The following is a 25840-nucleotide window of genomic DNA, read 5'->3' on the forward strand; positions in this document are numbered from 1 at the left end:
AGCCTGCCCCAGAGGGACTTCAAAGCAGTTTCTGCTCCCAGCTGGCTCCCCAGCGGGTACAATGCAATGTTCTGTCGTGGCATTCTGAATCACACGGGGTCTGCACTCCACTGCCCTGACTTGCTTGTTTCTGTTGTCTTCACAGACACAATGAAGCCTACACCTGGACCAATCCCACCTGCTGTGTGCACAATGTCATCCTTGGGCAGCTGTGGATCGAGCAGTATGGGACTGTGGAGATCCTGAACCACAGGTGACAGGCCTGGCTGTGCATAGCAGGAGAAGCCAAGTGGCATCTGAGGTTCAGTGGGGGCCTGACTCTGCCTGAAGGGAACTGTTGCTCTCTGCACCCTTTGTCCCTTCCATCCTGTCACTCAGCTGGAGTGGCTCCTGCAGTGGCCTCACATGTGGTGGCTGGTTGGGTGTGGTTCTGGCTGGTATTGAGGTCATCAGAAGTGCCCCATATTGTTTGGGTTTTTGTTACAATTGTTTAATTTCTTTGAAAATTTAAACTACAATTCTTCAGTGTAGCTTACTGGGGGAAAACGTACGAACCATCCCAAAAATTATCCAGTATCTAGATTGGAATATCTTATCCTTGGAAGCTCATGACTCATTACCTTTGATTTTTCTTAACTGTGTTCATGAGATAGAATTTATAAATCATAATTCACCCATTTTAAATGGGCTTTAAGTGATATTTTAGTAAGTTACCTAAATTGTGCAAACCACTACCCCAATCCTCCAGAAAGGCCCTTTGTGATGCTGGCCGACACTCCATGGCCTCTGCACCTAGTTTTTTTTATCTACTCTGCAGACCAGCCTTCTCTGGATGTTTCACCTGAACACGTGCCTGTGTTTGTTTTTTTCCACAGAACTGGAGACAAGTGTGTACTTAACTTCAAACCGTGTGGACTGTTTGGGAAGGAACTTCACAGGGTGGAAGGGTATATTCAAGACAAAAAGTAGGTGCACACCCCTGTGCTCAGTGGGTGTGCTGCCCCTGACACAGTTGTGAGGTCTGTTGATGGTGGAGAGTTATAATTCTTTTGTGAGAAAAAGGAAGTAAAGGACAAATCTTGTGTAGCCTTAGGGACAGAGTTCAGTTCTCCCATTGGGAAAAGATCAAGTCAGCCTGAGAAATTAGATCTTTTCACCCAGAGATAATACTGCAGTTTTTGTTTTGGAGACAGGGTCATGCTATGTAGCCCAGTTGGCCTCAAACTTGTGATCCTTCTGCCTCAGCCTCCTGAGTGCAGGGATTATGGGTATGCACCACCATGCCTGGCTCTGAAGCTGCAGTAAACAGAACTGAGGTTTTTTAACACTTGGCCAGGTGTCTCCTTCTCCCTGCTGGCATCCATTGTCTGGCATCAGCAAAGCACATCAGTGTGTTGTGGGCATCACTTCTGTGCGGCTGCTTTACTCTAGTCTGGAAGCCAGTTTTACAAGTTTTTGTGAGCAGAGAAGTGGTCAGTGGCATTTCAGCATGATTTTTAGGTCCGTCCCAGTTAATTACTTTGTTTTAGGTCTCAAATGTCTCAGTTTTCTTCAGTATGGGACTGAGCCATATAATACCAAGAGATGCCTCCAGCTCCTGGCATCTAGCTTTCAACTTAAATCATGGTGTTTTTGCTGTCTACCTTATCTAGGGTACAAAACTCATCTGCTGAAATAGCCAAGAATGTGCTGTCAGAATTAGGACTGACCATTTCCCTGATGAAGGGCATCAGGACCGTATGTGGACTTTAAAGGACACCAGCCTCATTGATGAGAATGGTGGTACCCAGCACCATGGACAGCCTCCTGCCTGTGGGCAGAAACAGGCCTCAGAGTGGAGGCTGCTGTTCATGGAGCCTGAGTGTTTGGAAACTGTGGTTTGACCTACAGCTTTTCCATCCTGAATTATTGGGGTGTAGCTCAATGGTACAGCACTTGCCTAACATTTGATCCCCAGTACCTCAAAAAAAGAAAAGAAGAAGAAGAAGAGAGGGCACATAAAGCTTTAAATTTAGAAAAACATACAATACATGTGCATTCTTTTACTCTCTTGTCTTCTGCAGCCTTGGGGTTCCCCTTTTTAGGCATTTGGACCTTCATCTTTCTTTTCTGCTTTGGTGTATCAGGGTCAGGAGTGGGTGCTTTCAGGTGGGTGAGTGGGCTTCTAAATTGTATTCACATCCAGTGATGTCCCAAGGTTTAGGAGCCACTCAGAGGGGAGAGCACTTCAGGTCAAAGTTTAGGTGCTGTGCTTTCGTGAATGTTTTATAATTGCTCTTAAGTGGACTTTGAACTCCCTTTACCGCAGCAAGAAGAAGCTCTTTATGATCTATGGCAAGTGGACAGAATGCTTGTGGGGCATAGATCCTGGTTCATATGAATCCTTCAAAAAGCACGAGAGGAGAGGTGACCACCCGAGGAAGCCCAGGCTGGTGAGTGCCTACTCACAGCAAACCCTGCTGGAACCTGGGGTAGGCGAGGGCCCACTGCTTCCTGAGAGCTCTGGGTTCAGCCTAAATTTCCGCTCACCCATGAGGGAATGTGGTGCTTCGTGGCCCCTGCAGGATACTCTGTGTGTGTGCACTCTGTCCAGATGAAGTTGCTTCTCTGTTTGGGTTCTGGTGTTGGTGGGATTTTGCTGTGCTGGGATTGTGTTGCTGCTGCTCTCATAAACTGTGGGCTCGGGGTTTCCTCCCATGGCTGGAAGCATCTGAAGGAAGATCATGTAAGCCCATTTTTCTGGAAGCTCTAGGCTCTGGGTCCTTCTTAATAAATCTTTAGTTCTTCACCTACGTTGACTTAACCTATATAAAAATGCGAGTGAATTGCTTGTCTGTTTTTTTTCTGCGTACTAGGTAATATGTTCAAATGCCAAGAAGTATTAGGCAGAATTTCCCCCAGAGCTTTGGAACACTCAGGGCCTACACCTTGAGCCACTCCACCAACCCTTTTGTTTTGTGATGAGTTTTTTGAGATAGAGTCTCATGAGCTATTTGCCCAGGCTGGCTTTGAACTGTGATTCTCCTGATCTATGTCTCCTGGGTAGCTAGGATTATAGGCGTGAGCCACCGGCACCAGGCCTGAACCTTTCTCTGGTTTTTTTTTGGTGGCGCTGGGGTTTGAACTCAGGGCCTCGTGCTTGCTAGCCAGACACTCTACCACTTGAGCCACTCCACCAGCCCCTGATGATCTTAAGACTAGTTTATTCTTGAGCTTAAAACTAAAAGTGATAATTCAAAAGAGGTCATACTTTCTAGATAATAAATCAGAATGTACCAAACCTGAAATGTTCAGTATTTATTTAATAAAAATGTTCAGCCTCCTTCAGGAGGCTGTTTCTTAAATTATGATAGTTCATGTGTGCTGTTAGACATTTTTTCTAATAATTCTCTTTTTTAAAAACAAAAGGAAAATTCCATTTGAGGACTGTGCAGATTTAGGATGTCACACTCACTGAGTGGCCTCTGCAGCGTTTGCTGATTGCTGGGTAGCCTAGCAATGAGTTTCATGGAGTACTCACTCCTAGCATCCTCATCGATGCAGCCCTCTAATGGCAGGACTCCACGCCACGTGGGAGCAGTCTCCCTGCACAGGAGCATCTGCAAGGCACTCTTCTTTGTCCAGCCCCTGACTCTATAAAGACAAGGCAGCAGTCATAGGTGGGTGCAGGAAGTGAGTCCACCCACGGGATCTGCTTCTGAATGAGGGCAGGCCCTTGGTCTCATGCTTTCTGGGAGTCCAGCAGCTGGCAGGCAGGTGTCCTCTGCGTGGCTATGTGGTTCTCTGGGAGGAGAGGTCCTCATGTGTGCTACAGCGTACGTGGAGGGGGAGAAGCCTGGGGCGACGCAGCCCAGTCCTGCAGAGAGTGGAACCTGTGGAACCCCACAGACTGAAGGACAGACAACCTCACCAGTGAGGCAAAATCTGTTTTTCTTAACCTCTCACCTCTGTGCAGGGTCTTGAGAACAGGTTTCAAAGTGCTGTAAGAACAGGTTCCCCTGCTGACTGCTATACGGGTGTCCTGTGTTTCAGGACGACGGTCCTGAGAAAGCTGACAGTGACATAACTGGTGATGTGGCTGATGATGTGCCTGTGGCTCAGGAGACCGTGCAGGTCATTCCCGGCAGCAAGCTACTTTGGAGGATCAACAGCCGGCCGCCCAACTCAGCCCAGGTCTGTGTCCCTCAAGCCCTGGTACCGCTCTCTTGCCAGGCCAGCCTCCCAACTCCACCCAGGTCTGTGTCCCTTGAGCCTTTGTGCTGCTCTGTAAGCCTAGGCCTCTCTGGCCAGCCCTCAGCTCTTCCACCTTGTCCCTGCCTGCCACCTCAGCTGGTTGTCCCCAAGCATATGGGGGGGCTCCATCACATCACTGTGTCCTGCTTCTGCAGCTGAGCCACTGAACCCTCCCAAGGCCTTTGCTTTCTGGGGCAGCCTGAGGTAGGCCCCTGTCTTCTGTGGTGCCCACATGAGACCTGAGAGCCTATGCCTGGCAGTGTGTGTGGCATCAATGTCTTGGCCAGTCTCAGTCTGTACAGCATTGACACTCCCACCACACACACTCTTGTCCTTTGCCAAGCATACCAGCACTCAGCCGTGCTCTCATTGCATCTCATCAAGAGAGGGCTGCACACCCCTTTAAAGAGGCTGTTTTTATTTTTCTGACTTCTCAGTTTAATTTATTTTTATTTATTTATTTTTGAAATGGAGTTTTGTTATGTTGCCAGGCTGGCCTTGAACTCTTGAAAGCCTGGGCTGAAGTAATCTTCCTGACTCAGTCTCACAAGTAGCTAGGACATGTGCTACGGCCCACTGCTGACTTACAAATTTAGATGATTAAATGCATTGTGATACTTCTTTTTGAAAATTGAACTTAGATTTTTTGGGGGCTGTACTGGGGTTTGAACTCAGAGCCTTACGCTTTAGGCAGGAGCTCTACCACTTGAATCACATCTCCAGCCCTTTTTGCTTTAGTTTTCAGAAAGGTCCTGCTTTTTTAAAAAAATAATTTATTTTTGTAAGACTGAGGTTTGAATTTAGGGCTTCCCATTTGCAAAGCAGGCACTGTATCTATCACTTGAGCCACTCTCCCAGTCCATTTTGATCTGGTTGTTTTGGAGATGAGGTCTTTTGAACTATTTGCCCTGGCTAGCCTCAAACTGCGATCTTCCAGATCTCAGCCTCTCAAGTAGCTAGAATTAGCTTACACGTGTGAGCCACTGGTGCCCAGCAAGATCTTGCATTTCTGCCCAGGACTGGCTTTGGATCTTCTAGCTATGCCTCCCACATGGCTGGGATTACAGATGTGAACCATCATTTGCAGCTTGTTTTTTGAGATAGGGTATTGTTAACTTTTTTGCCTGGGCTGGCCTTGGATACTACCTCCTGCCTCTGCCTCCTGAGTAGCTGAGATTACAGGTGTGTGTCACTGTACCTGGCCTACAATTGTTATCACATACATAATAAATTATGTTACATATGTTAATGCAAGTAACGTTAACGTAATATATGACAAGCATAACAACGTATCATGGCACACGCTATGTGTCTCTGTTATGTTACATATAAAACATACATACAACGTACAGATTTTCATTGTGCTGTTTATTGCGTCTATACATGCCACAGAACAAGCATAAAATAAGGAAAGAGGAGAATGGACCATGCATTGAGAGCATGTCGCCTCACCACACCACTGTTACTGTGTTAGGGGAGTATGAGCTAGATTAACCATGTTATTCTAAATTATTTTCTAGAGAAACAAAACTCACATGTTCTTCAGAAGAACACTTGTTCCTCCATCCTTTGGTTCAGTGATGCCTGCCAGGCATTGAGTGGGCCTGGAGCTCTGGGAACAGGCTCGCGAACAGCAGGCTGGGCCCTGGCAGCAGGCAGAGGTTGCACTCCTGGGAGCCACATGCACCTGAGAGGCTGCTAGGGAAGCATGTCTTAGGGCAGGGAGGCTACAGTGACAGGGTGGGGTCCAAAAGGAAGCAGGGGTGAGCTGTGGTCATTCAGGGGCCATAGTCAGCAGAGGGCCCAACCCCCAGGAGCAGACTGGTGTGTGAGGGCCACAGGCTCAGGGAAGATAAGGTGTGGGGGACTCTGAGGACCTTACCTGTTGCTAAGTGACGTGGGTGCCCAGGAAGTCACTTTTGAACAGGGGTGACCAGAAAGGATTTCCATTTCCTGAGCCCTTGAGCCACGTGCTGGTGAGACATGGCTGCAGGCAGAGGAGGCTGGGCAGAGCAGAGAAGTCAGGCCCCACAGGATGTGAGCAGCGGGAGGAAGACACAGTCTGCACATCCTGCCTGTGGTGTGCTGAGCTCGAGGTCTTTCCCAGGCATCCAGAGATGCTGAGTGGAAGTGAGAGTGAAGGTCTTGCCTGGACTGAGACCTCTGCTTCCTGGATGTAGGGTGCATGGGATGCCCTAAGATGGAAGAGCCAGGACTGAAACCTGGGAGGGGCAGGGGCTGGAAGGAGGAGCCCAAAGGCAGGCCGTTTGTCTCAGGGCAGGGCCAAACAGGTGCTGGCTAAGCAGGACCCTCCGTCCAGGCAGGGGCATGTCTGATGAGGGGCTGGCAACTGGTGTTGAGAGCTGACTCACGGGCCCCTTATGCACTCCTGTCCTTTTCCTGCAGATGTACAACTTCACTAGCTTCACTGTGAGTCTCAACGAGCTGGAGTCAGGCATGGAGAAGACCCTGCCACCCACAGACTGCCGCCTGCGCCCCGACATCCGTGGCATGGAGAACGGCAACATGGGTAGGCACTGGCCCTAAGGATTCCAGGGGGCTTTCCCCATGAGAAGAGTGTGCAGACCTCTGACTCAACCAGCAGGCTGGGTGCAGCCCTTCTAGGACAGGGCTTCACAGACCAACTGTGGTGAGACTTCAGTCTCCAGCCTGCCACAGACCAGGCCTTTGTCACACTATTACTGGACAACAAAAGAGAAAGGATATATGCAAAATCAAGTCCCTAACTTCTTATCAAATTCAGTAGGTATTAAAATTACATTTTGAGTACTTTCCTCAAATGTGTAAGGCCCTAAATTCAATCCAGCACTGCCCCCCCCCCCAAAAAAAAAATTTCAAAACTAAAGTTCATTCAGAGTCCATGTGGACCACCCATGCAGTCACTGTCATGCTGTATCTCTTTCTGAGCCAGGACTGAGCAGCAGCCCATAACCAACACCTGTTATTGTCAGAATGTACACCGTGTACATTAGTGCTCAGGTATTTATGTGTGTGTGTGGTGGGGGTTGTACTGGGGCTTGAACTCAGGGCCTACATTTTGAGCCATTCCACCAGCTCTTTTTTGTGAAGGGTTTCTTCAAGATAGGGTCTCACAGAACTGTTTTCCTGGGCCGGCTTTGAACCGTGATCCTCCTGATCTCTATCTCCTGAGTAGCTAGGATTACAGGCATGAGCCACCAGCACCTAGCTCAGGTTTTAATGTCCCAGTGAGATTCTTGCTTCCCAGGCTAGATCAAGTGGCAGCAAAACTCCCCGCTGGGGAGCCTGTCTCACTAGTTCACTTTTGGGCTTTGCTGCCATGATAACTTTAGAGAGGAAACCCACCCCTCAAGGGCTGTGGCTGGAGAGGGAAGCAGAGCCTGCAGTCTAGGAGGTCCACTTCCCATCCTTACCCAAGACTGGCAAGTTCTGTTCTATACTCAGAGTCACCCTGTGTCTTTCATCAGAAGCCACACAGTTTATCCTGAAGGTCAAGGTTGAATGGATTTTTTTTGATGAAATGGATTTGGATTCCTACATGTTGGGGATATGTTGATTTGCCTTCCTGGCCACCTGCCTGCCCACTTGGGCATCAAGTGGCATTAATTTGCTCAGCATACCACAGAGCCCACCTTGAGAGGGCTGTGGTTCAGCATGATTGTTCCTGCTTCACTTACCTGGGGAGGTGCTCTCACCTGGTGCTGGAAGGAGCTTAGCCTTAGCACTTGGGACTCTGCTTGGTCTCCTGGGATCAGAATTCACTGCCCATGGCTGTCCAGGCAGAGTGAGACCTGTCCTCTATCGGTCAGGGGTGGGGGTCTGGCATCTCTTTCTGACATAACTGGAAGCTTTGAACCAGCCTGACCCTGACACAGAGGTCTGTTTTCTTGGACCTAGATCTGGCCAGCCAGGAGAAGGAGCGGCTGGAGGAAAAACAGAGAGAAGCCCGCAGGGAGCGTGCCAAAGAGGAGGCGGAGTGGAGGACCAGGTGAGGTGGGACAGTGAGAGGGCCCCCACAAACCTGGGCACTGAGGTGGCCCACACACCTGGGACAGGAATGAGGACCACAAACACCTGGGGGCAGTAAGGAAGCTCATACACGTGGGCAGTACCTCCTTACACTCAGCCCTCCACACCCAGATGGCTGGGCAGCAGCAAACCATGGGTCCACAAAGGTAATGATTCCACCGCAGCCCTGACTGCTGGCTCCATCATGCACATCAAGGCTTGGTTAGTGCACACTGTGCCAGAGGTCCCCTGCCATGGTGGTCTGTCTCAGAGGACAGGTCATCTCAGAGCCAGCCCTTGCCATCATCTTGTGTCACATCATTTGACCCAGAACACTTGCTGATTATGGCCAATTTAAAGACAAAGTGTACCCTGAGCCTAGCATATCACAACAGAAACAGAGGGTGTGGATGACATCCCCACGTTTACACCATGTCATGAGCGATGCAGCCATGCAGAGGCTACACCCTCCATGCTCTGAAGTGCAGCGCCAGGCTGCAGCTCAGGTCCTCCCACAGGTCATGTTCCAGGCCCAGGAAAGGCTTTATTGTGGACTTGAAGCCATAGCTCAGAGGTGGGTGGGGCATGTGGAGGACGTGTGCTTACCAGGTGGACACACTGACTCTGGAGCCCGTGTCTGCCACTGAGAGCTTTAGTCCTGCTTCTGATTCCAATGGCTCCAATATTTTAGTAATCAAAATATGAAAATAAATTCAAACTCCAGTCCCACAAAAAAAAAAAAAGAATTTAATAAGGACTCAGTAAAGTCCTATAATAATTAAGTGTAAGATGTGTACACACATATATAAACCTGAGTCTGTTGCAAAAATATTTAAATGCTTTAAGCAGTTTAATCTTAACAGGTTGCTGCCATTGATGCTTTTTAAAAAATGGGTCTCACTGTGCTGCCCGATCTTGAACTCTTAGGATAAAGCCATCCATTGCTCAGCCTCCAAAGTAGCTGGGACTACAGGCATCTACCTCTGAACCAATGTCGAAACCAATTCTTTTTCCTTTTGTCACTGTGCAGCAGAGGGCCTTTAATGCACTAGGCAAGCCCTACATTGCTGGGCTGGACTCCAGCCCCTGAAACTCACTCTTGATGGTTGGGCTTTCAATTTAATACTGTGCTTCTAATGGTTTTACATTTCGAATTTGCCTTTGCTCCAGAGAAAAGCAGTTGAAAATAGCATTCCTTTATTGTTTTTTTAAAGTATTAAAAGTTCAAGCCAAGCATGGTGAAGCACATCTGTAATCCCAGCACCTGGAAGGCTAAGGTGGGAGGATTGTGAGGCCAGCCTGGAGTAATAGTGAGACTGTTTCAAGAGAGGAAAGTACACACACATATGCACACACACGGGCACACACGCATGTACGTAGAGCTTTTGTGAAAATGGTGCATCTTAGAAGATGATTACTCCACTTTGTGAGCAAGCACCCCCAAGATGTACTTCATGGTAAACTGCCAATGTCTGCACTTGCTTCTATGTGGTGGGGCCGTGGTGTGCACTGCAGAGTGCAGCTGAGGGCACTGTCGGCATCAGGGCAGTGACTGTAGGAGGCTTTTTCTAAGACCAGTGGGTGAAACCCCTGAGGCTGAAGGCCATAGGCACCTTCTCTCTGCCCTATGGGCACTGCTGTCTGGGAGGGGCCCACATAGGGCTTGGTGTTGGGGTAATACCAACACCTTGAGGTTTGCTTGGGAAGTGACCCTGACATGGTGGATGTGAGTGAAAACTGATGGGTGACTCTTACAGAAGGTTTGCCCTGAGCTGGACTTATAAAACGCACAAGCTGCTGTTTTAAGGCTGCACCTTCTGACTGCCTCCCTTGTGTTCTGCAGGTGGTTTTACCCAGGCAATAACCCCTATACTGGGACTCCTGACTGGTTATATGCAGGGGATTACTTTGAGCGGAATTTCTCGGACTGCCCCGACATCTACTGAGGTCCTAGGGTTCGGCTGGGAGGCCTGCAAGGATGGACTTGCCACAGCAGAGATCAGCGTCTCCAACCAGGGTCATGGTTGGGGACAGCCTTGTCCCCATCAGGACCTCATTCCAGTTAACCTCTGATTGCCCGCACTTCACTAAGTCGCAGTCTCCCTTCATGAAGCTCCACTTGAGCCCTCAAGTCCACTGAGGTGACAGAGGTGCACAGTGCTCTGCTTGCAGCAGGCTCTGTTGTAAAATGTGTGGCAAGGAGGAAGTAGAGGGCCCGCGCTGAGTGGCTAGAGGAAGAGGTAGGCGGGCCCTCGTGCCTCTTGCAAGGCTGGGCACAGGTCTATGGAAGTGTTTCAAACCCAGTCCATGTGGGGAAAGTGGATCTTGAAAGTAACCTGTGGGCCAGGGACATGGCAATGAGAAGTGGAGGTGTCCAGAGCACCCAAGTGAATGAAGTGAAAAGTTGTCAGATTCTGTATTTTTTACCAATCTTGAGTAATGTAAAGATTACTTTTAAAATATTTAAGTTAAAACTACTACTTGAACGGTGTTTTGCTGAAGAGCAGAAAATGCATTAATCACCAATGTGTACTGTCCAAGTGAAGGGTTCCTGTGACAGCCAAAGCAGTGTGGACGAGAAACCCCCTCAGGAGCCCCTGCCTCTGTCCACAGTGCTCCTGTTGTCCCCAAGGATTCTGTCACTGCAGACCATGCCCACTCCTCAGAAGGTTGTTTCTTCACTCACCTTGCCTGTATTCCTCAGTCTTGTGCTTCCCTGCATGCATGTTCCAGTGTGTCTCAGCGGGCTGTGTGCTGCGGAGGTCAGAAGCAGGCTCCACACACCTGGTGTCAGTTGACAACCATAAGCAGATGTGTCTGTCATGGCGGACTTGCTTTATGTGGAAACACTGACACCACAGATCACAGCAGAGCTCGTGCAACAGTCTGCTGTGTACACGCATAGGGTATTGAGTGTGGGTTACTAAATCAGGCGCTTCTGAGCGACCAGACTTCCTCACTGTGTCCATGCTTCAGAATCACCTTTGTAATTAAAACACTTTTAAAGGCCAACACTGGTTTTGAAAGCTTGCTTTTGTAGCCTTGGAAACTGGAACTGAGGTGTCAAGGTCAGGCCAGCGTCCTCTTGGGGCTGGCCGTCATCTCTGTACCATCCACTCAAGATCCCCAATGCAGCCACTTGGTGCCTTTTCAGATGGCTCTAAGGCTTTATTATTTTGGCATCATTTCAAGAGGATATTTTGAAATGTCTGATACAGCAGAGCACTGTGTTTCTGGTGGGTCATTTGCTCTTCCAGGTGGTGGCCGAGCACCCCACATTCCACAGTACAGATGGAAAGCTGTGAAGGTCAAAGACTAAGCACATTTAAAACAACTGTATTTCCGAAAGGCTAATGACCTCTTACCAATGAGTCCATTTTTTTTCTGCCCGAAACAATGGGCCAGCAAGTTCCATTTCCAAATCCTCTCCTGAGGCCAGGCCGTTGGTATTTTGGGGGCTCATCAGCTATGCAGATAGATCCCACTGTCTACCCTGTACCTGTGCATGTGCTGAAACCAGAAGTCCAGGGGGAAAGGGCAGGAGAGCTGTGGGAAGGACAGCTGTGTGCCAAGGCAATCTTGGGCAGTGATTACAACTTATTTTGCTTTAATTTTTTTGGTGGTACTGATGTTTGAACTCGGGGCCTCACACTTGCCAGACACCCTATTTGAGTCACACCACCAACCAGCCTAATAGCAATTTTTATGGCTGCCGTCTCTGCCCTCGCTAGCTCGTGAGAAAGCAATGCTGTCTGATGGGCTTCTCTGTAGATGACTTGAAAGATGAGCTCTTGAGCCCATGTCTCCTCTGAGTGTAGCCTTAACAGAGGCCTTGGTGCTTTGCAAGGAGTCCTGTCACTTGGGATGTCCTCATGGAAAGAAAAGTGCAGCGTGCTTTTCCCAACAGAACTAAACATTTTGAGGCAGAAGTGATGATGCATGCCTGGAATCCCAGCACTCAGGAGGTTGAGGCAGGGGAATCTGGGGTTTGAGGCCAGTGTGGGCTACATAGTAAGACCCTGTCTCATTTAAAAAAAAAAAAAAAGCCTGATGTCAGTGGCTTACACCTGTAATCCTAGCTACTTAGGAGGCAGAGATCAGGGTCGCATTTCCGTTCGAAGCCAGCCTCTTACAAATAGTTCTTGAAACCCTGTCTTGAAAATACTCAACACACAAAAAAAGGGCTGGTGGAGTGGCTCAAGTGGTACAGTGCCTACCTAGCAAGTGTAAGGCCCTGAGTTCAAACCCCGGTACTGCCCCCCCCCAAAAAAAAAGGAAGAAAAAAGAACTTAGCATTTTGATTTTCTCCTAATTAATTAAAACTCAGTCATATGTTCCCAGGTCCAGGACTCACTTCCAGTGAGCTGTTGGAAATTTCAAGCTGCTCCAACATCCTTGGGGTGGATCTGTTTAAAATACACATTCTTAAAAGATGGATGGTGCTGGGTGCTGGTGGCTCATGCCTGTAACCTTAGCTACTTGAGAGGCTGAGATTGAGAGGATTGAGTCAAAGCCAGCCTGGGCAAACAGCTTTCGAGTACCCCATCTCCAAAGCAAAATGGACTGGAGGTGTTGTTGCTCAAGTGGTAGAGCGCCTGCTTTGCAAGCGCAAAGCCCTGAGTTCAAACCCCAGTCCCACTGAAACAAAAGATGGTCTTTCAGTCACTGGCTATGTCACATTTGACCCAGTGCTGTTCTCCAAGGCGGAGCAGCACCCACATCCATCCGTCAGTGCTTGGTTTGAGTCATGAGAAGGCAGAGGATCAGGCCTTGTCCTTGATGGGCATCACAGCATTCTGCCGCTCCACCACCCCTCCAAAGCCTTGCGCATCCCCGCTGGAGTGTGAACTTGGGCTTTTACTGGCGAAGGCGCTGGTAGAACCTTTCTGAGCACAGCTTTAACATAGTGCTCTCAGCAGGGAAGCAACCCTGCACGTGCGCTCATAGCTGTCTGTGGAGAAATGGGAAACCAGCCAATTGGCGCACTCAGTCACTGTCATACCTCTCAAGCACTGTCCCCAAAGTGCACAATGGCCACTCATGTTTGTCAAGAGGTCAATGCACACTGCTCAGATAAGCAGTCTGGTGCAAGGCTGATAGGTCTCAGACCTAGCAGGACCCAGCATACTTCGGGGCGTGGGGGGAACCCACACAGCCCTAACAACCTCAGGAGCTTTGGGCAAGCCTGGCACAGGTGCCACTGGCCACTTGTCTAAATGAACTCACATGTCCAGCAGGGGAGGCATTAACCCAAGCACAGAGGATATTCCATCTGCTTACTGTTCTCCAAGCACAAGGCCAGGAATCCAGCAGAAGCCTGGGAGAGTTTGTGTGAGTATCAATCTGTGGTGTCCCCATCCTACGGCCCCCTCCCACGAGGCAAACCAGCCCCACACTCAGCCCCTAAAGGGAAGCTTCCATCCAGGCACCGCTCCTGCTGAAGGCTCTCCCAACAGAAAGGGGGGTTTGCAAGTTTTTATCGTCCTTACCCTGTAATGAGGAGCAATGAGGTGAAGACATAATTAAAAACTCCCAAATGGGGATGTAGTTCAGAGCATGTGCAAGGCCCTGGGTTCGATCCCCAGCATAAAAGCCAAAAGCAGTATGCGTCACATGTCAGAAGCACAGCTAGTCCCTGTCCTGTAGACAGAGCTCACATAGAGTGGAGGGTGTTGAGGGTTGGTGTCCTGCCTTAGGCTCTTGGGCCTGGAGGACAGGTCAGTGCACAGAAAGTTCTTAGCACTCTGGCTAAGACTGGGATCCTGTAATAGTTTGATGAAAACAACTTACAGTTCAAAAGCACTTGGACTGTCCTCTCTCTCGACCCCCACACCCAGAGGACATGATTCTCACCACCTCTGCGCATGGCATGAGATTTCTGCAAAGTGAAAACTGCATTTTGGGTCTTACAGTGTTGAGTTTGTGGGATAGTCCCCTACTTGAGCTGTATTTGGAACCAAGGTTTAGGAAAAGTGTAAACCCACACTTAGTCTGCAGAGGACAATAGTACACCACGTTCATGCTGCCCTCCCCTTGGCCTCAGGCCATGTTGTGTCTGGCCTTCCTCATCACTGTGCCTGGTTCTTCACCAACATCCATGTAGCATGAAAATGTCAGCCAAGAATACACACTTGCACAGTGGGTTTATTACTCTTGTAACTGTCAGTACCTGTCTACAGTAACAGAATCCCTCTGTGAACATCAAACTGAACCTCGCAGGTCTGGCCCTTGTCCCTGTGGTTTGCTGCAGCCTGGACGTTTTCACGTGGGACAGTGCACTTGAGGTTCACAGTGGGAGCATGCAGTCAGTGTCTGCCGGTCACCGAGCAGTGAGGTACCACCATTTGTCCCTCACCAGCTGATAGGTATTTGGGTTGTTTCAAATTTGGGGCTTTCATGAAAGAAAGTTTTTTGTATGAACGTGTTTTTTCTTTTTCGCTTTTTTGAAAAGAGTCTCATCCATATGGTATGTAGCCCAGGCTGGCCACCACCACACCTGGCAGTGTTTAGTCTTATGACACTGCAAGATGTCGTGTAAAGCAACCCCACAAACATAGTGAGTGTTCCCTGTCTGTATCGGTAGGCTCCCGATGTCAGTCATCTGTCGATGTTGTGGTACTCCGTGTTGTTCTCACGTGCAATTCCCTAAAGACCTCTGATGTCCAGCACTTTTCTCAGGCTTATTTGCTGTTTATCTTCTTTGGTGAGGTGGCAGTGTTTTGCTTTTCATAAAATTAAACATACAATCATCATTTGACCCAGCTATATCATCTCCTAGGTATTTACCAAGGGAAATGAAAACACATACCCATGCTGGGCTTGGTAGTATATGCCTGCAATCCCAGCACCTGGGAGGCTGAGGCAGGAGGATTGTGGGGTGAGGCCAGCTTAGACCACATAGTGAGACCCTGTCTTAAACAAACAAAACAAAAACCCTCAGCACACTGTCAAGCTTAAGTATTTACCTAACTGATTTGAAAATGCATGTCTATACGAAGGCCTGCACACAGACGTCTATAATAGCTTTATTTGTAATTACAAAAACTTGAAAGTGAACAAGATGTCCTTTATTAGGTCAGTGGACAAGTAAACTGACATGCCACCAGAGAGAGGAATACTGCTCAGTGCTAAGAAGAAACAGGAGCTGAAGCCATAGAAACAGAGCCATATTATTTCATGATGACGGCCCCATGATGACATTCTGTATCAGGCAACCATGGGGACAGTAAAGAGGTGAGGGACCAGAGGCGCAAAAGGGGCCAAGCGAACTCTATGTATACAGTAGTGGTGGACGTGGGCCAAACTCATGGAATGAACGCTTTGGTAGCACTTGGGAGGCAGGAGGATTGTGAGTGCAAGGCCAGCTCAGGCTACAAAGTGACGCCACATCACAAAATAACAGCAGCAACCCCCCCGGAACGTACGATGCTGTTATGGTTTGACTGTGCCTCAAATGCAGGTGTTGGAACTTAGTGGCCCGTGTGGTGTGTGGAGGCCAGCAGGCCATGAGGACCCCTCCCTCATGCACGGGGTTGAGGTCCTGGTGACAGGTGTCCTAGCTTGCTCTGGCACCTTTGCCGTGTGAGGATACAGCACTCATCTCCTGTGGAGGTGGGAGCTGCGAGGTGCCACCTAGGAAGCAGAGCAGCCTTGCTAGACCAACCTGAGCCTGCCAGTGCCTTCACCTTGAATTCCGGCCTCCAGAACTGACAAGCGTGTCTTGAAGTACTCCGTTACAGTGGTGAACGCAGTGTTCAGTGTGGGAGCTGCGGGCCTGCGGCTCAGTACTCACCAGGTTCTTTGGTTGTAACAAACGCACTGCCTGCTGGAAAGCTGCGCCCGTGCGAGGCCAGGGGGTGGGGAGAGGAACAGTGGGGACTGTGTGTACTTTCTGCTCAGTTCTGCTGTAAATCTAGAATCATTCTAAAAATCAGGTCTACTAATTTAAAAAGTGAAGAAAAATCCAGACTTGCCTCTCCCATCGGCTGCACCATTTTGCATTTCCAGCACAAGTACCCTAGCCCTTGCTGTGGTCATTGCTTTCTTTTGGTAAGCAATCTGAAAGGTGAATTGAACTTTGTTTCCTCTCTGAATGAAATGTGCCTCTGCATCTGGAGCACCTCCCTTCGACTGCCTGTCCAGTCCCGTGCCCACTTTGCTGCTGTGCCCCAGGGCTGGGAGCAGCTCCCCTTCCCTCCACCCAGGGCTATGGACAGCTGCCAGGCTTGCTCTCTGCAGCTGGGCTTGTTTTTGTCTTAGTTGTGCTGGGGGTCAAACTCAGAGACTTGTGCATGCTAGACAAATGCTCTACCACTGAGCTACACCCCCAGCCTGTGGGACTAATAAAAATTACTCCCCTTATAGAATTTGATTGGTTAGCACAAACCTTAGGCTAAGATATTTTGTGGACACCACCCACAGTGTAGCCAGCATAGGTCAGGGGTCAAGATAACAGTAATGCTGCCCGTCCCGCTTCCCTTGGATTCCTCACAGACTCTCATGTGTGTTCCACAGAGCTCATGACTATGATGACAGCCAGGGGCTACGCACCATTAGGTCCTCTGTGCAGGTCACCTAGCAGCCACCCATCAGTGCCGTGGAGGAGCCCTTGGGGTGGGGAGCGGGCACCTGACGTGACCTCACAATGCCTGTCCACTAACAGCATGCAGAGCTCACAGAAAGAACATGGTGTCACCCAAAGTGTGTGTGAAGAACTCGGCTCTTTCTGAGCCACCCAGGCCACAAGGCTCTCCTGATTGAGTCCAGGACCCTTAGAGATCATGGCCTGGAGGAAACACAAGTGGTCTTTGGATTCCAAAAAACGTGCTTCCTGGGGCCTTCAGTGACATTTTTTTTTTTTTTTTTTTGGTGGGACTAGGGTTTGAACTAAGGTTTTATGCTTGCAAACCAGAAGCTCTACCACTTAAGCCATACCTCCAGTCCAAATGGCATCTTATTGACGTTTTGTGGCTCTGCAAAAGTGACGCTTGCCTGCAGGCTGCGTGCTTGGAAGCCAGGTTGGGTTTTCTCATTTTTTTCCCTTTTCCTTGTTTCACTGGGCACATTTTTATGTTGTGACATCAGCAACTATCTGTCACCAGCTATAGCAGGCTTGCTAGCCTCCCTGAAGCTCTCTGATCACTAAAAGCCTTCAGATTTTTAAAAATTATGGAGGCAGAGCCAGGTGTGGTGGTGCATACCTATAATCCCAGCTACTCAGGAGGCGGAGGCAGGAGAATCATGAGTTCAAGGCCAGCCTAGGCAGTTATTGAGACTCTACCTCAAAACCAAACTACAGACAAAAGATCTGGGGGTGTAGGTCATGTGGTAGAGAGTTCATGTTCCTTGGGTTCAATCCCCAGTTCTTAAAAAAAACAAAAAAACACTGAGGCTGTGGTGTAGCTCCATGGTGAAGCACTTGCCTAGTGTGTGCAGGACCCTGGGTTTGATCCCCAGCATCACACACACACAAATTATTGAGGACCCCAAAGAACTTTTCTTTATGGGGGCTTTATCTACTGATATTTACCATATTAGAAATTAAGAGGAAGACATTTAAAAATATTAAATTAAAAATGATGCTAATAATAAAAATGTAAAGAAAACAATGCTGGGGATGTAGCTTAATGGTGGAGCCCTTGCCTAGTATGCACAAAGCCTTGTTTTGGATCCCCAACACTGCAAAAGAGCAAAAGCAAACCGATTACTCGCTAATGAAAGATACCTATATTTTCTCAAAAAAAAAAAAAAAGGTGACTTTTTAGATCAATAACAATTTTTAAAGCTCAAGCATTATAAGCAGTAAAAAGAAGCAAAGTAAACAGGACAACATCCACCAACAAAAACAGATGCAAAAAGTGGAGAACTTGGCAGGTGCTGGTGGCTCACACCTGTAATCCTGGCTACTTGGGAGGCTGAGTTCAGAGGATCATGGTTCGAGGTCAGCCCAGGGAAATAGTTCAGGAGCCCACATCTCCAAAATAACCAGAGCAAAAATGGACAGGAGATGTGGCTCAAGTGGTAGAGCGCCTGCTTTGCACGTGAGAAGCCCTAAGTTCAAACCCAAGTCCTGTCCAAAAAAAAAGAACTTAGCGTATCAAAGTACTACACAGGAGTGAAAAATGGGCTGCAGTGCCGGTGCCAACGTGAGTAAGTCCTGGAAGCAATGCTGAGTGAAAAGTCACTTTGCACCTCTTGCACTTTTGAAAAAAGCTGCAGAGCACAGCCGTCTCGGGAACTCGCGGAAGGTGGTGAATCGTGGCGCCCACAGCTGCGCGCCCCTCCCGCCCCGGCACTCAGCCGTCAAATGGACTCCAAGGACTGACGGCCGCCTCGCTCCTACCTTTCCAAGCTTGCGACTACTTTCGTTACATCTCAGGCCCCGGACTCTTGCTCGCGGAATAACGGATGGCAGACAGGTGGCTTCCTGCGGACCTGGAGCGGTGGCTCCATAGGGGACTCCGTGAGCGACGTCGCGGACACCTGCCCCTGGGGCTCCATCACAGCGGAGCCCGGTCCCACTCCTTGGCTTCCGCCTGTCCTCTGGGCGCAGCCCCGTGGGGGACACCAGCCTCCCGGCTGAGGACGGCGGTGGCGGTGGGCTCGTGGCTCGCCAATCCACGGGGCCGCCGCCAGAGGCCGCCGCCGCTCCCCTATGACACAGCAACAATAGGGGCCGCTCTGGGCTGCGCGCGCCTCGGGCCCGCGCTTCCGCCGGAAGGGAGCCGCCGGCGCGGGGGCGGGACGGGGCGGGGCGAGCGCGATGGACGGCCGCACGAACCAATTGAGAGCGGAATAGGGCCGGCCGTGCGACTGACGGAACCCAATCGACGGCGAGAGCGGCAGCGGGGCGGGCCGAGCGTGGGCTTCCGGCGGGGCCCGGCAGGCGCCGAGGAGGAAGAGCTAGCTCGGACGGCGCGTCTTGGCCGAGTGTAGGCGGTAGCCAGGTGTGGGGCCGGCCGGGGGCGGACGCGGGCCAGGGCAGTGGGGGCGGTGCGGCGGCCGGGGCGGGAATCCCGGGGTCTCTCCAGCGCCCCCTCGCCGGCTTGGCGCGGGAACTCGCGTGGGCTCGGTGGGCTGCCGCGGGAGCCGGGCGAGGGCGGCCGATGGCCCTGGTCCGCGAGATGGCAGGACGCGGGCGGCCGCGCGGCGCCCCGCAGACACGGTGTCGGCCTGGTCACGGTCCCGCCGGGGCTGTCCCCAGCCAGCTCCGCTTGAACGCGACGAGGCTTCGCGAGTGTCACAGTGACGTCGGCGGGGCGCGCGAGCCCGAGCCGCGGCGCGGTTTAGGTGCATTTGAGAAACGGGGAGAGGCGCCCAGGTCGGCCCGGAGCTCGGCCCTGGTGGCTGGCCGGAGGCGGGCCCTGCGGCTGCGCGGCCGGGGCAGCAGCGGGCGGAGCAGCGCTTCGGTGGAGGGCGGGGCAGCGGGGGACACACTGGACAGCACACGGCCGGGCCGTCTCTGCCCTTTCAGGATGACGACTTCAGGCGCTCTCTTCCCAAGCCTGGTGCCGGGCTCGCGAGGGTCCTCCAACAAGTATCTGGTGGAGTTTCGGGCAGGAAAAATGTCATTAAAGGGAACTACGGTCACCCCAGATAAACGGAAAGGGCTAGTGTACATTCAGCAGACGGACGACTCTCTCATTCACTTCTGCTGGAAAGACAGGACGTCTGGGACCGTGGAAGATGTAAGTGCCGGCCCCTCTGCTCCGTGAGCGGCCAGCAGAGGTTCGGGGTTCCCGAAGGAGGTGGGCTGTGTGGGGACTGCTGCCTGTCCGGCAGGTGGGTCCTCCCAGTCTGAGGATGACAGACTGCTCTGGCCACTCTGCTACAGTCCTGCGTCCATGAGGTTTTAACACCTAGTGACAAAATCAGCTGGCGACTCATTCCTGGCTTTAAACTTTAGATGAAAAGTCTGTAAAAACCAAGAGTTTCATCAGAGCAATTGGAAGAGAGCTTGCTCCTACTTTCTTTAGAGTTCTTGGTTTTTTCAAACTAAACTCTTCTTTGTTATTTATTTATTTATTTACTTAGTCATTTGCTGGCCTGATTGGGGTTTGAACTCAGGGCTTTGCACTTGCAAAGTAGGCTCTGGACGGCTTGAGCCACACCTCCAGTTCATTTTGGTCTGATTATTTTGGAGATGGGGTCTTGCTTGGTGACTTCCAATGACAATCTTCCCAATCTCAGCCTCCCAAGTAGCTAGGATTACAGGCATGAGTCACCGGCTGACTTTCTTTGTTAGTCTTTGTTAGTTTTGCAAGCCTCAGTGATCCCAGAATGTTTTTAAGTTTTTCAAGATCTATAGGCTCACCTTCCCTGCCTGCCCTCGCTTCCCCCCACCAGCCCCTCTCCCAGTCCTCACTTGGGGTTCACCCTTCACAGTGGTGACTGAGCTCTGCACCCTACCCTGTCAGATTTCCCTGGATACCCAGGGCCTCAGTGCCACTGTCTACAGGAGGATGATTCTGCTTTTGGTTGCCAGGATTTGATTATCTTCCCTGACGACTGTGAGTTCAAGCGTGTGCCTCAGTGTCCCAGCGGGAGGGTCTATGTGCTCAAGTTTAAGGCCGGATCCAAGCGACTCTTCTTCTGGATGCAGGTACTCAGCGGGGCTGTTTTTTGATTTGGCTTTTCTCGCTGTCAGGAGCTTTCTTGCCTTGTGGTAGAATTGGCTTTCACATACCAGCTGGTGCTGCCCTGGTGTGCCTGATGGAGCTCTGATTCCTGAGTGTTACTGCAGTGGGTAAGGCTCATGGTTGGGCTCTGGCCCTGGCCCCCTTTTGAGGTGTGGAACCCTGGACAGGTAGGCATCAACAGGTACACTGCTTCTGGTTCCTCCATCTTCCACTGTCCCCTTTCATGGGTCACTGGCACTCCGTAACAGTGGCGCATCCTCTCCAAGCTTTCCCATGCAGTATGTCCTAGAGGCTATGATTCCCTTCTCTATAGCTGCTGTGTCCTTTGAATCAGGGAACTGCTGCTCATTCTGCCACCTGTCGGTGGCCATTGGGCATGTTTCCATTCCTTGGCTGTGTTGCATAGACTGGCCGGGGGCATAGACTCTTTCTCTAGCTTGTCAGCTAGACCTGGGCTTGTATGTTGAGGCACACACACATTTTTACAGTTTGGACAGTCTCTGCCCCAGTACACAGTGGACTGCTGCCCTCCCCAACACAGTCTAGAGAGGTAGCAGTTGTTTCTGGGCCAATAGTCTGCTCACCTGAGCCCAAGGACATGGAAAGCAGCTGAGGATAATAGGATGGATGGGGTTGTGTTTTAATAAAACTTTACTTACAAAAAAGGATGGGCGCTACTGGTGCAGAATGTTTCCTGGTAGTTCTGACAAACTATCAACTTTGATCACCTATCTTTTTAGCTAGGCTGGCCTGGAACTAGAGCTTCTCCTGCCTCCTGAGTGCCTAGGTTGCAGGCACAAGGCTCATTTGGTCCTCTCTACCCCTCTTATTTCCTGATTTTACTCATTTAATGCTTTCTTGTCCCTTTGCCATGAGGGCAGGGGTTGTCTCACTGGTACCATGCAAGGTCTGAAGCAGGTGCTTGAACTGTATAGGTCCCTTGTCTGCAGTTCTGGGGATTTTCAGGGTGAGCTGTCAGGATCCCCCTCCACCCCTCAGGCAGAAGTGTGATGCAGGGTCAGTGCAGCACATCCACTGGCTGAGGGAAGGAGGCCAGGGGAGGAGTCATCCCTGGAGGCTGCTGTGTGCTGTCAGCTCTAGTTTCTCCAGCAGGAAATGGGCATCACCCACCACCCAGAATCAGCAGATGGGGATGGCAGAGTACAAAGCCCCAGGCTCAGGAGGTGTGCCTGCTGTCTTCCCTCAACACCTAGGCTGGGTCCTGTCTCCTCCTCAGGTTCTGTGTGAATTGGGAGGACTGATTGTGCTGATGCTCACAAGTGGCCAGCACAAGTCAGCTCCCATGTGGCCTGCTCAGTTCTTGTGTCCTCCCTGCAGGAGCCTAAGACTGACCAGGACGAGGAGCACTGCCGGAAAGTGAACGAATATCTGAATAACCCTCCTATGCCTGGAGCACTGGGGACCAGTGGGAGTGGCGGCCATGAGCTCTCTGCTCTTGGAGGTAATGGTCACTGTGGACCTGGGTGGTGCAGGCCAGTTGTTCTTAAGTGGTCTGGTAGGTTCTAAGTCAGACCTGTTTTTAGTTCTGGTCTATTCCATCCCCTTCTTGGGGGATGAGATGTTCCTGGTCCCTTGCTGCCTCTTTCCAGGTTCTGCTCCTGGTACAGCTCTGGGGGAGCATCTCCCAGGCTGCAGTGCCCATGCATGTTGGGGCCCAGGTCACAGGAGGCCTGTATCTGACCCCTTGTTTTTGTGTTTTCCAGGAGAGGGCGGTCTGCAGAGCCTGCTGGGAAATATGAGTCACAGCCAACTCATGCAGCTCATCGGACCAGCTGGCCTTGGAGGACTGGGTAACACTCACTCACTCACTCACTACTGTCTTCTGTGTAAAGGGTGTCTTCGCTGTGCTTTTTTTTGTTTTTAGTGGGACTGGGGTTTGAACTCAGGATTTCCTGATTGTAAAGCAGGTGCTGTATCACTTGAGTTATTTCTCCAGTCCATTTTTTTGCTGTGGCTATTTTGGAAATGGGGTCTCACAAATTGTTTGCTCAGACCAGTCTGGAACCACCGTTCTCCCAGTCTCAATCTGCTAAGTAGGATTGTGGACGCGAGCCATCAGCTCTCTGCCATGCTCACTTTTAACCCGCTGTTTCCTTCACGCTTCTGGTGGCTCACATGCACTCCCTGCGCCGCGCCCCTGCAGGAGGGTGCCTGCTCAGCCTGGGCTGGGAGTGGGGTATGAGCCCCAGCTCCACACCTCAGGGGGCACAGCTCACCTAGGGCAGGACCAAGCACATAGCTTGGGGCTCCTGCCTGGAGTTCTGGGGTTGGCCTGCCCCCCAGCAGCTCAGGTGAGGCACAGCGGGTATGTTCCTTTGGTTAGAACTTGGACTGAATTTTGGATGTTGTAACGGGGCAGAACACAAATGATCTGCCTCAGTGGAGTAAGCCTCCAGAATGTAGGATCTCAGTGGTTACCACTGCCTCCCAAGGCCTGCCATTTGCTACCTTCCCTGTTACTCGTGGCTTTGGTGTTGGAATGCCCTGCTCCTCTAGCCTGCGGAAGTCGATAGGGCCTTCTTTCCCAGGTGGGTTTGGGGGTATTCTGAGCACATCTTGTTCCTTGCAGGTGGGCTTGGGGCCCTCACTGGGCCAGGCCTGGCTAGCCTATTGGGGAGTGGTGGGCCTCCAGCAAGCAGCTCCTCGTCCAGGTGAGCTTGCAGCACCCTGCCCCAATGCACAGACATTGTCATCAGTGCCATTGTGTTCTTTTCAGAAGATCTCACATGGGAAATAGGAATGAAGGGTCCCTGGCATGGCAAAGCCTCTTGCCAGGGATGGTGTCTTCAGTAGAACCAATTGTCTTCACGCTTCCCAGCTCCCGGAGCCAGTCTGCAGCAGTCACCCCATCCTCCTCCACCTCTTCTGCCCGTGCCACCCCAGCCCCTTCTGCCCCAGCAGCTGCCTCAGCGACCAGCCCAAGTCCCGCACCCAGTTCAGGTAATGGAACCAGTACGGCAGCCAGCCCGACCCAGCCTATCCAGCTGAGTGACCTGCAGAGCATTCTGGCCACCATGAACGTGCCAGCTGGACCAGGAGGTGGCCAGCAAGGTAAAGAGTGTGTGCCGGTGCTAGGGAGAGGCTATTGCCCCTGGTTTGCTCACTGACTTTCCAGCATGTGTTCCTGAGCTGAGCTGCTGTCCTGCACATGTGTAGTTGGGGCGAAGCTGAGCCTCCCAACCTGTCTGTGCCTTGTGAACACTGTTGGGGGTTTTCAGGGCGTGTGGTCTGTTGCTGCCCTCCACATGGGGCCTCTGATAGCCATGTGCTTGTGCCATAGTGGACCTGGCCAGTGTGCTGACGCCAGAGATCATGGCTCCTATCCTCGCCAACGCGGACGTCCAGGAACGCCTGCTACCCTACCTGCCCTCAGGGGAGTCACTGCCTCAGACTGCGGATGAGATCCAGAACACGCTGACCTCGCCCCAGTTCCAGCAGGTAGGTGCAGGGCCAGAGTGCACTTGGGGAGGGGTGGGGGAAATGCTCTGCCCTGCAGTCTCTCAGTGCCCATGACCCACAAAGCTGGTGTTCACGCCCTTGCATCCCTACACTGGCGCTAACTCAGTGATCCCCAGGCATCTCTGGGCCTCGCAGGGTTTAGTGCCTCTAGCACTCAGCTCAGACACAGGCCCCTGAGCTAGAGCCTGTGGCTCTTCCTTGTAGGCCCTGGGCATGTTCAGCGCAGCCTTGGCCTCAGGACAGCTGGGGCCTCTCATGTGCCAGTTCGGTCTGCCTGCCGAGGCCGTGGAGGCTGCCAACAAGGGCGGTAAGTACCTGCTTCTCCACCCCTGCCAGGGTGGGAATAGCTCAGTTCTCTGTCCAGCTCTCACCTCACCTCCAGCCCCTTGAGCAGCAGCTCTGAGCCAGGGTTCATTGGTCTGTTCTTGAAATGCATTTTCAGATGTGGAAGCATTTGCCAAAGCTATGCAGAACAATGCCAAATCCGAGCAGAAGGAGGGCGACACAAAAGACAAGAAAGATGAAGAGGAAGATATGAGTCTAGATTAAATTATTTGCAGTCTTTTAAGGAATTGGAATTCTTAGTCACGTGACTCCTGTAGTGGCGTTTGTGATTTGTTGCATCCCCTGTCCTGTTCTGACCCGCTAATAAATAAAAGTCCTTTCTTTTACCTGCCAACTCTGGTCTTTGTCCCCAGCGCGAGCTGCAGCAGCAACATGGACTGACAGCTGCTCTCCCAGCTGGTTTCGTCTGTGTCGAGGAAAGGACAGCAGAGGCTGGAGCCTGCATGTGGCACTTGGCTCTGCCCATTGACTTTTAATGGAACTGGTTTTACAGATCGCTCATAGTAACTACGGTGGGAGGAAAGTACAAAGCGTGAAAGCCCATTTTGCAGTCTTGTCCTTTCATTTGAAAAGATAAACCATCTCCAGATGATAGAATTCGTCACCTGTAGAACCCAGACTAGATAAATGCCACAAACTTCTATGAAGCCTACGTGATGGCAGAGGTGTAGGGCGGTGGTGTGAGCACCACGCCTTGTAGCAACCATGGGCAGCTGCTCCTGCTGGCCTACAGCTGCGGGTCAACACCTCTCCACTCTGCTGGGCTTCAGGCTTGAGACAAAGCCCTGCTGGATGGTGAGGCCAGGCAGGGACTGGGATCCAAGAGGGCAGCTGGGCTATGTGACTGGGCAGCCACTGGCCCCCACTACTCCCTGGAACTCTGCAGCAGCAGTCACGGTGACAGGGGACTGGTTCGCCACCAGCTTCCTCATGCAGCCACGATAGGCGGTGGACCCAGCTTCTGTAGCTGTGGACTCTAGGGGTGAGAGGGGCAGAAGAGTTCACTGGGCTGGCAGCTGGATTCCACAGGCCCTTGCCATGCTTCGGTCACCCAGCCTGTCTCCTCTGCTGCCCCTCTGTAGGAGGGTGGGATGGGAGTAGGGTTAACCCAGTGCCTGGTCCCGGAGGAGGCCCCA

At 51.3% G+C, this 25840-nt stretch overlaps 4 protein-coding genes across 15 annotated transcripts in view; 2 read left to right on the forward strand and 2 right to left on the reverse strand.

Annotated features, from left to right (window-relative positions):
- Osbpl2 (oxysterol binding protein like 2) overlaps window positions 1-11253 on the forward strand; it is a 38265-nt gene extending 27012 nt beyond the window's left edge. For all 5 annotated transcript variants that reach the window (XM_074075079.1, XM_074075081.1, XM_020167794.2 and 2 more), the window contains 7 exons: window positions 146-253; window positions 876-965; window positions 2309-2432; window positions 4033-4173; window positions 6640-6763; window positions 8131-8221; window positions 10085-11253. In XM_074075079.1, the coding sequence (XP_073931180.1) occupies window positions 146-253; window positions 876-965; window positions 2309-2432; window positions 4033-4173; window positions 6640-6763; window positions 8131-8221; window positions 10085-10187 (781 nt within the window). In that variant the 3' untranslated portion in view covers window positions 10188-11253. The remainder of the gene's footprint in view (window positions 1-145; window positions 254-875; window positions 966-2308; window positions 2433-4032; window positions 4174-6639; window positions 6764-8130; window positions 8222-10084) is intronic.
- LOC141423482 (uncharacterized) lies at window positions 9820-19536 on the reverse strand. The gene is made up of 3 exons (XM_074075263.1): window positions 19485-19536; window positions 18584-19413; window positions 9820-14963 (listed from the first exon to the last, which is right to left on the reverse strand). Exons 1-3 carry the CDS (start codon window positions 19534-19536, stop codon window positions 14922-14924), a joined length of 924 nt encoding a protein of 307 aa, XP_073931364.1. The 3' UTR covers window positions 9820-14921.
- On the forward strand, window positions 19048-25030 carry Adrm1 (ADRM1 26S proteasome ubiquitin receptor). Of its 4 annotated transcripts, none has more exons than XM_020167783.2 (10): window positions 19048-19187; window positions 19715-19928; window positions 20726-20842; window positions 22218-22341; window positions 22604-22690; window positions 23470-23551; window positions 23719-23951; window positions 24181-24338; window positions 24564-24666; window positions 24802-25030. In XM_020167783.2, the coding sequence occupies exons 2-10, from the start codon at window positions 19716-19718 to the stop codon at window positions 24906-24908; spliced, it is 1224 nt and encodes a 407-aa protein (XP_020023372.1). In that variant the 5' UTR covers window positions 19048-19187; window position 19715; the 3' UTR covers window positions 24909-25030. The 4 variants fall into 4 exon arrangements, with proteins under 4 accessions (XP_020023372.1, XP_020023371.2, XP_073931177.1 ...); XM_020167782.2 differs by having other exon boundaries at window positions 19075-19172; XM_074075076.1 differs by having other exon boundaries at window positions 19075-19172; window positions 23719-23840.
- A 112-nt stretch (window positions 25031-25142) lies between these two features.
- Lama5 (laminin subunit alpha 5) overlaps window positions 25143-25840 on the reverse strand; it is a 46981-nt gene continuing 46283 nt past the window's right edge. For all 5 annotated transcript variants that reach the window (XM_074075070.1, XM_074075072.1, XM_074075071.1 and 2 more), the window contains exon 80: window positions 25143-25680. In XM_074075070.1, coding sequence (XP_073931171.1) covers window positions 25541-25680 — 140 coding nt within the window. In that variant the 3' untranslated portion in view covers window positions 25143-25540. The remainder of the gene's footprint in view (window positions 25681-25840) is intronic.

The sequence above is a fragment of the Castor canadensis genome, chromosome 5 (genome assembly GCF_047511655.1).
Source record: "Castor canadensis chromosome 5, mCasCan1.hap1v2, whole genome shotgun sequence".
Taxonomy (NCBI): Eukaryota; Metazoa; Chordata; class Mammalia; order Rodentia; family Castoridae; genus Castor; species Castor canadensis.

What these genes read in the sequence shown, in the direction of transcription:
- LOC141423482 (XM_074075263.1), bottom strand. Translation starts at nt 19,536, where the DNA reads ATGCACCTAAACCGCGCCGCGGCTCGGGCTCGCGCGCCCCGCCGACGT. An exon ending in CGCGCCCCGCCGACGTCACT is followed by an intron (nt 19,414 to 19,484) that starts GTGACACTCGCG and finishes GACCGTGACCAG; the next exon opens with GCCGACACCGTGTCTGCGGG. An exon ending in GTAGTCGCAAGCTTGGAAAG is followed by an intron (nt 14,964 to 18,583) that starts GTAGGAGCGAGG and finishes TTTTATGAAAAG; the next exon opens with CAAAACACTGCCACCTCACC.
- Adrm1 (XM_020167783.2), top strand. Translation starts at nt 19,716, where the DNA reads ATGACGACTTCAGGCGCTCTCTTCCCAAGCCTGGTGCCGGGCTCGCGA. An exon ending in TGAGCTCTCTGCTCTTGGAG is followed by an intron (nt 22,342 to 22,603) that starts GTAATGGTCACT and finishes TGTGTTTTCCAG; the next exon opens with GAGAGGGCGGTCTGCAGAGC. An exon ending in ACCAGGAGGTGGCCAGCAAG is followed by an intron (nt 23,952 to 24,180) that starts GTAAAGAGTGTG and finishes CTTGTGCCATAG; the next exon opens with TGGACCTGGCCAGTGTGCTG.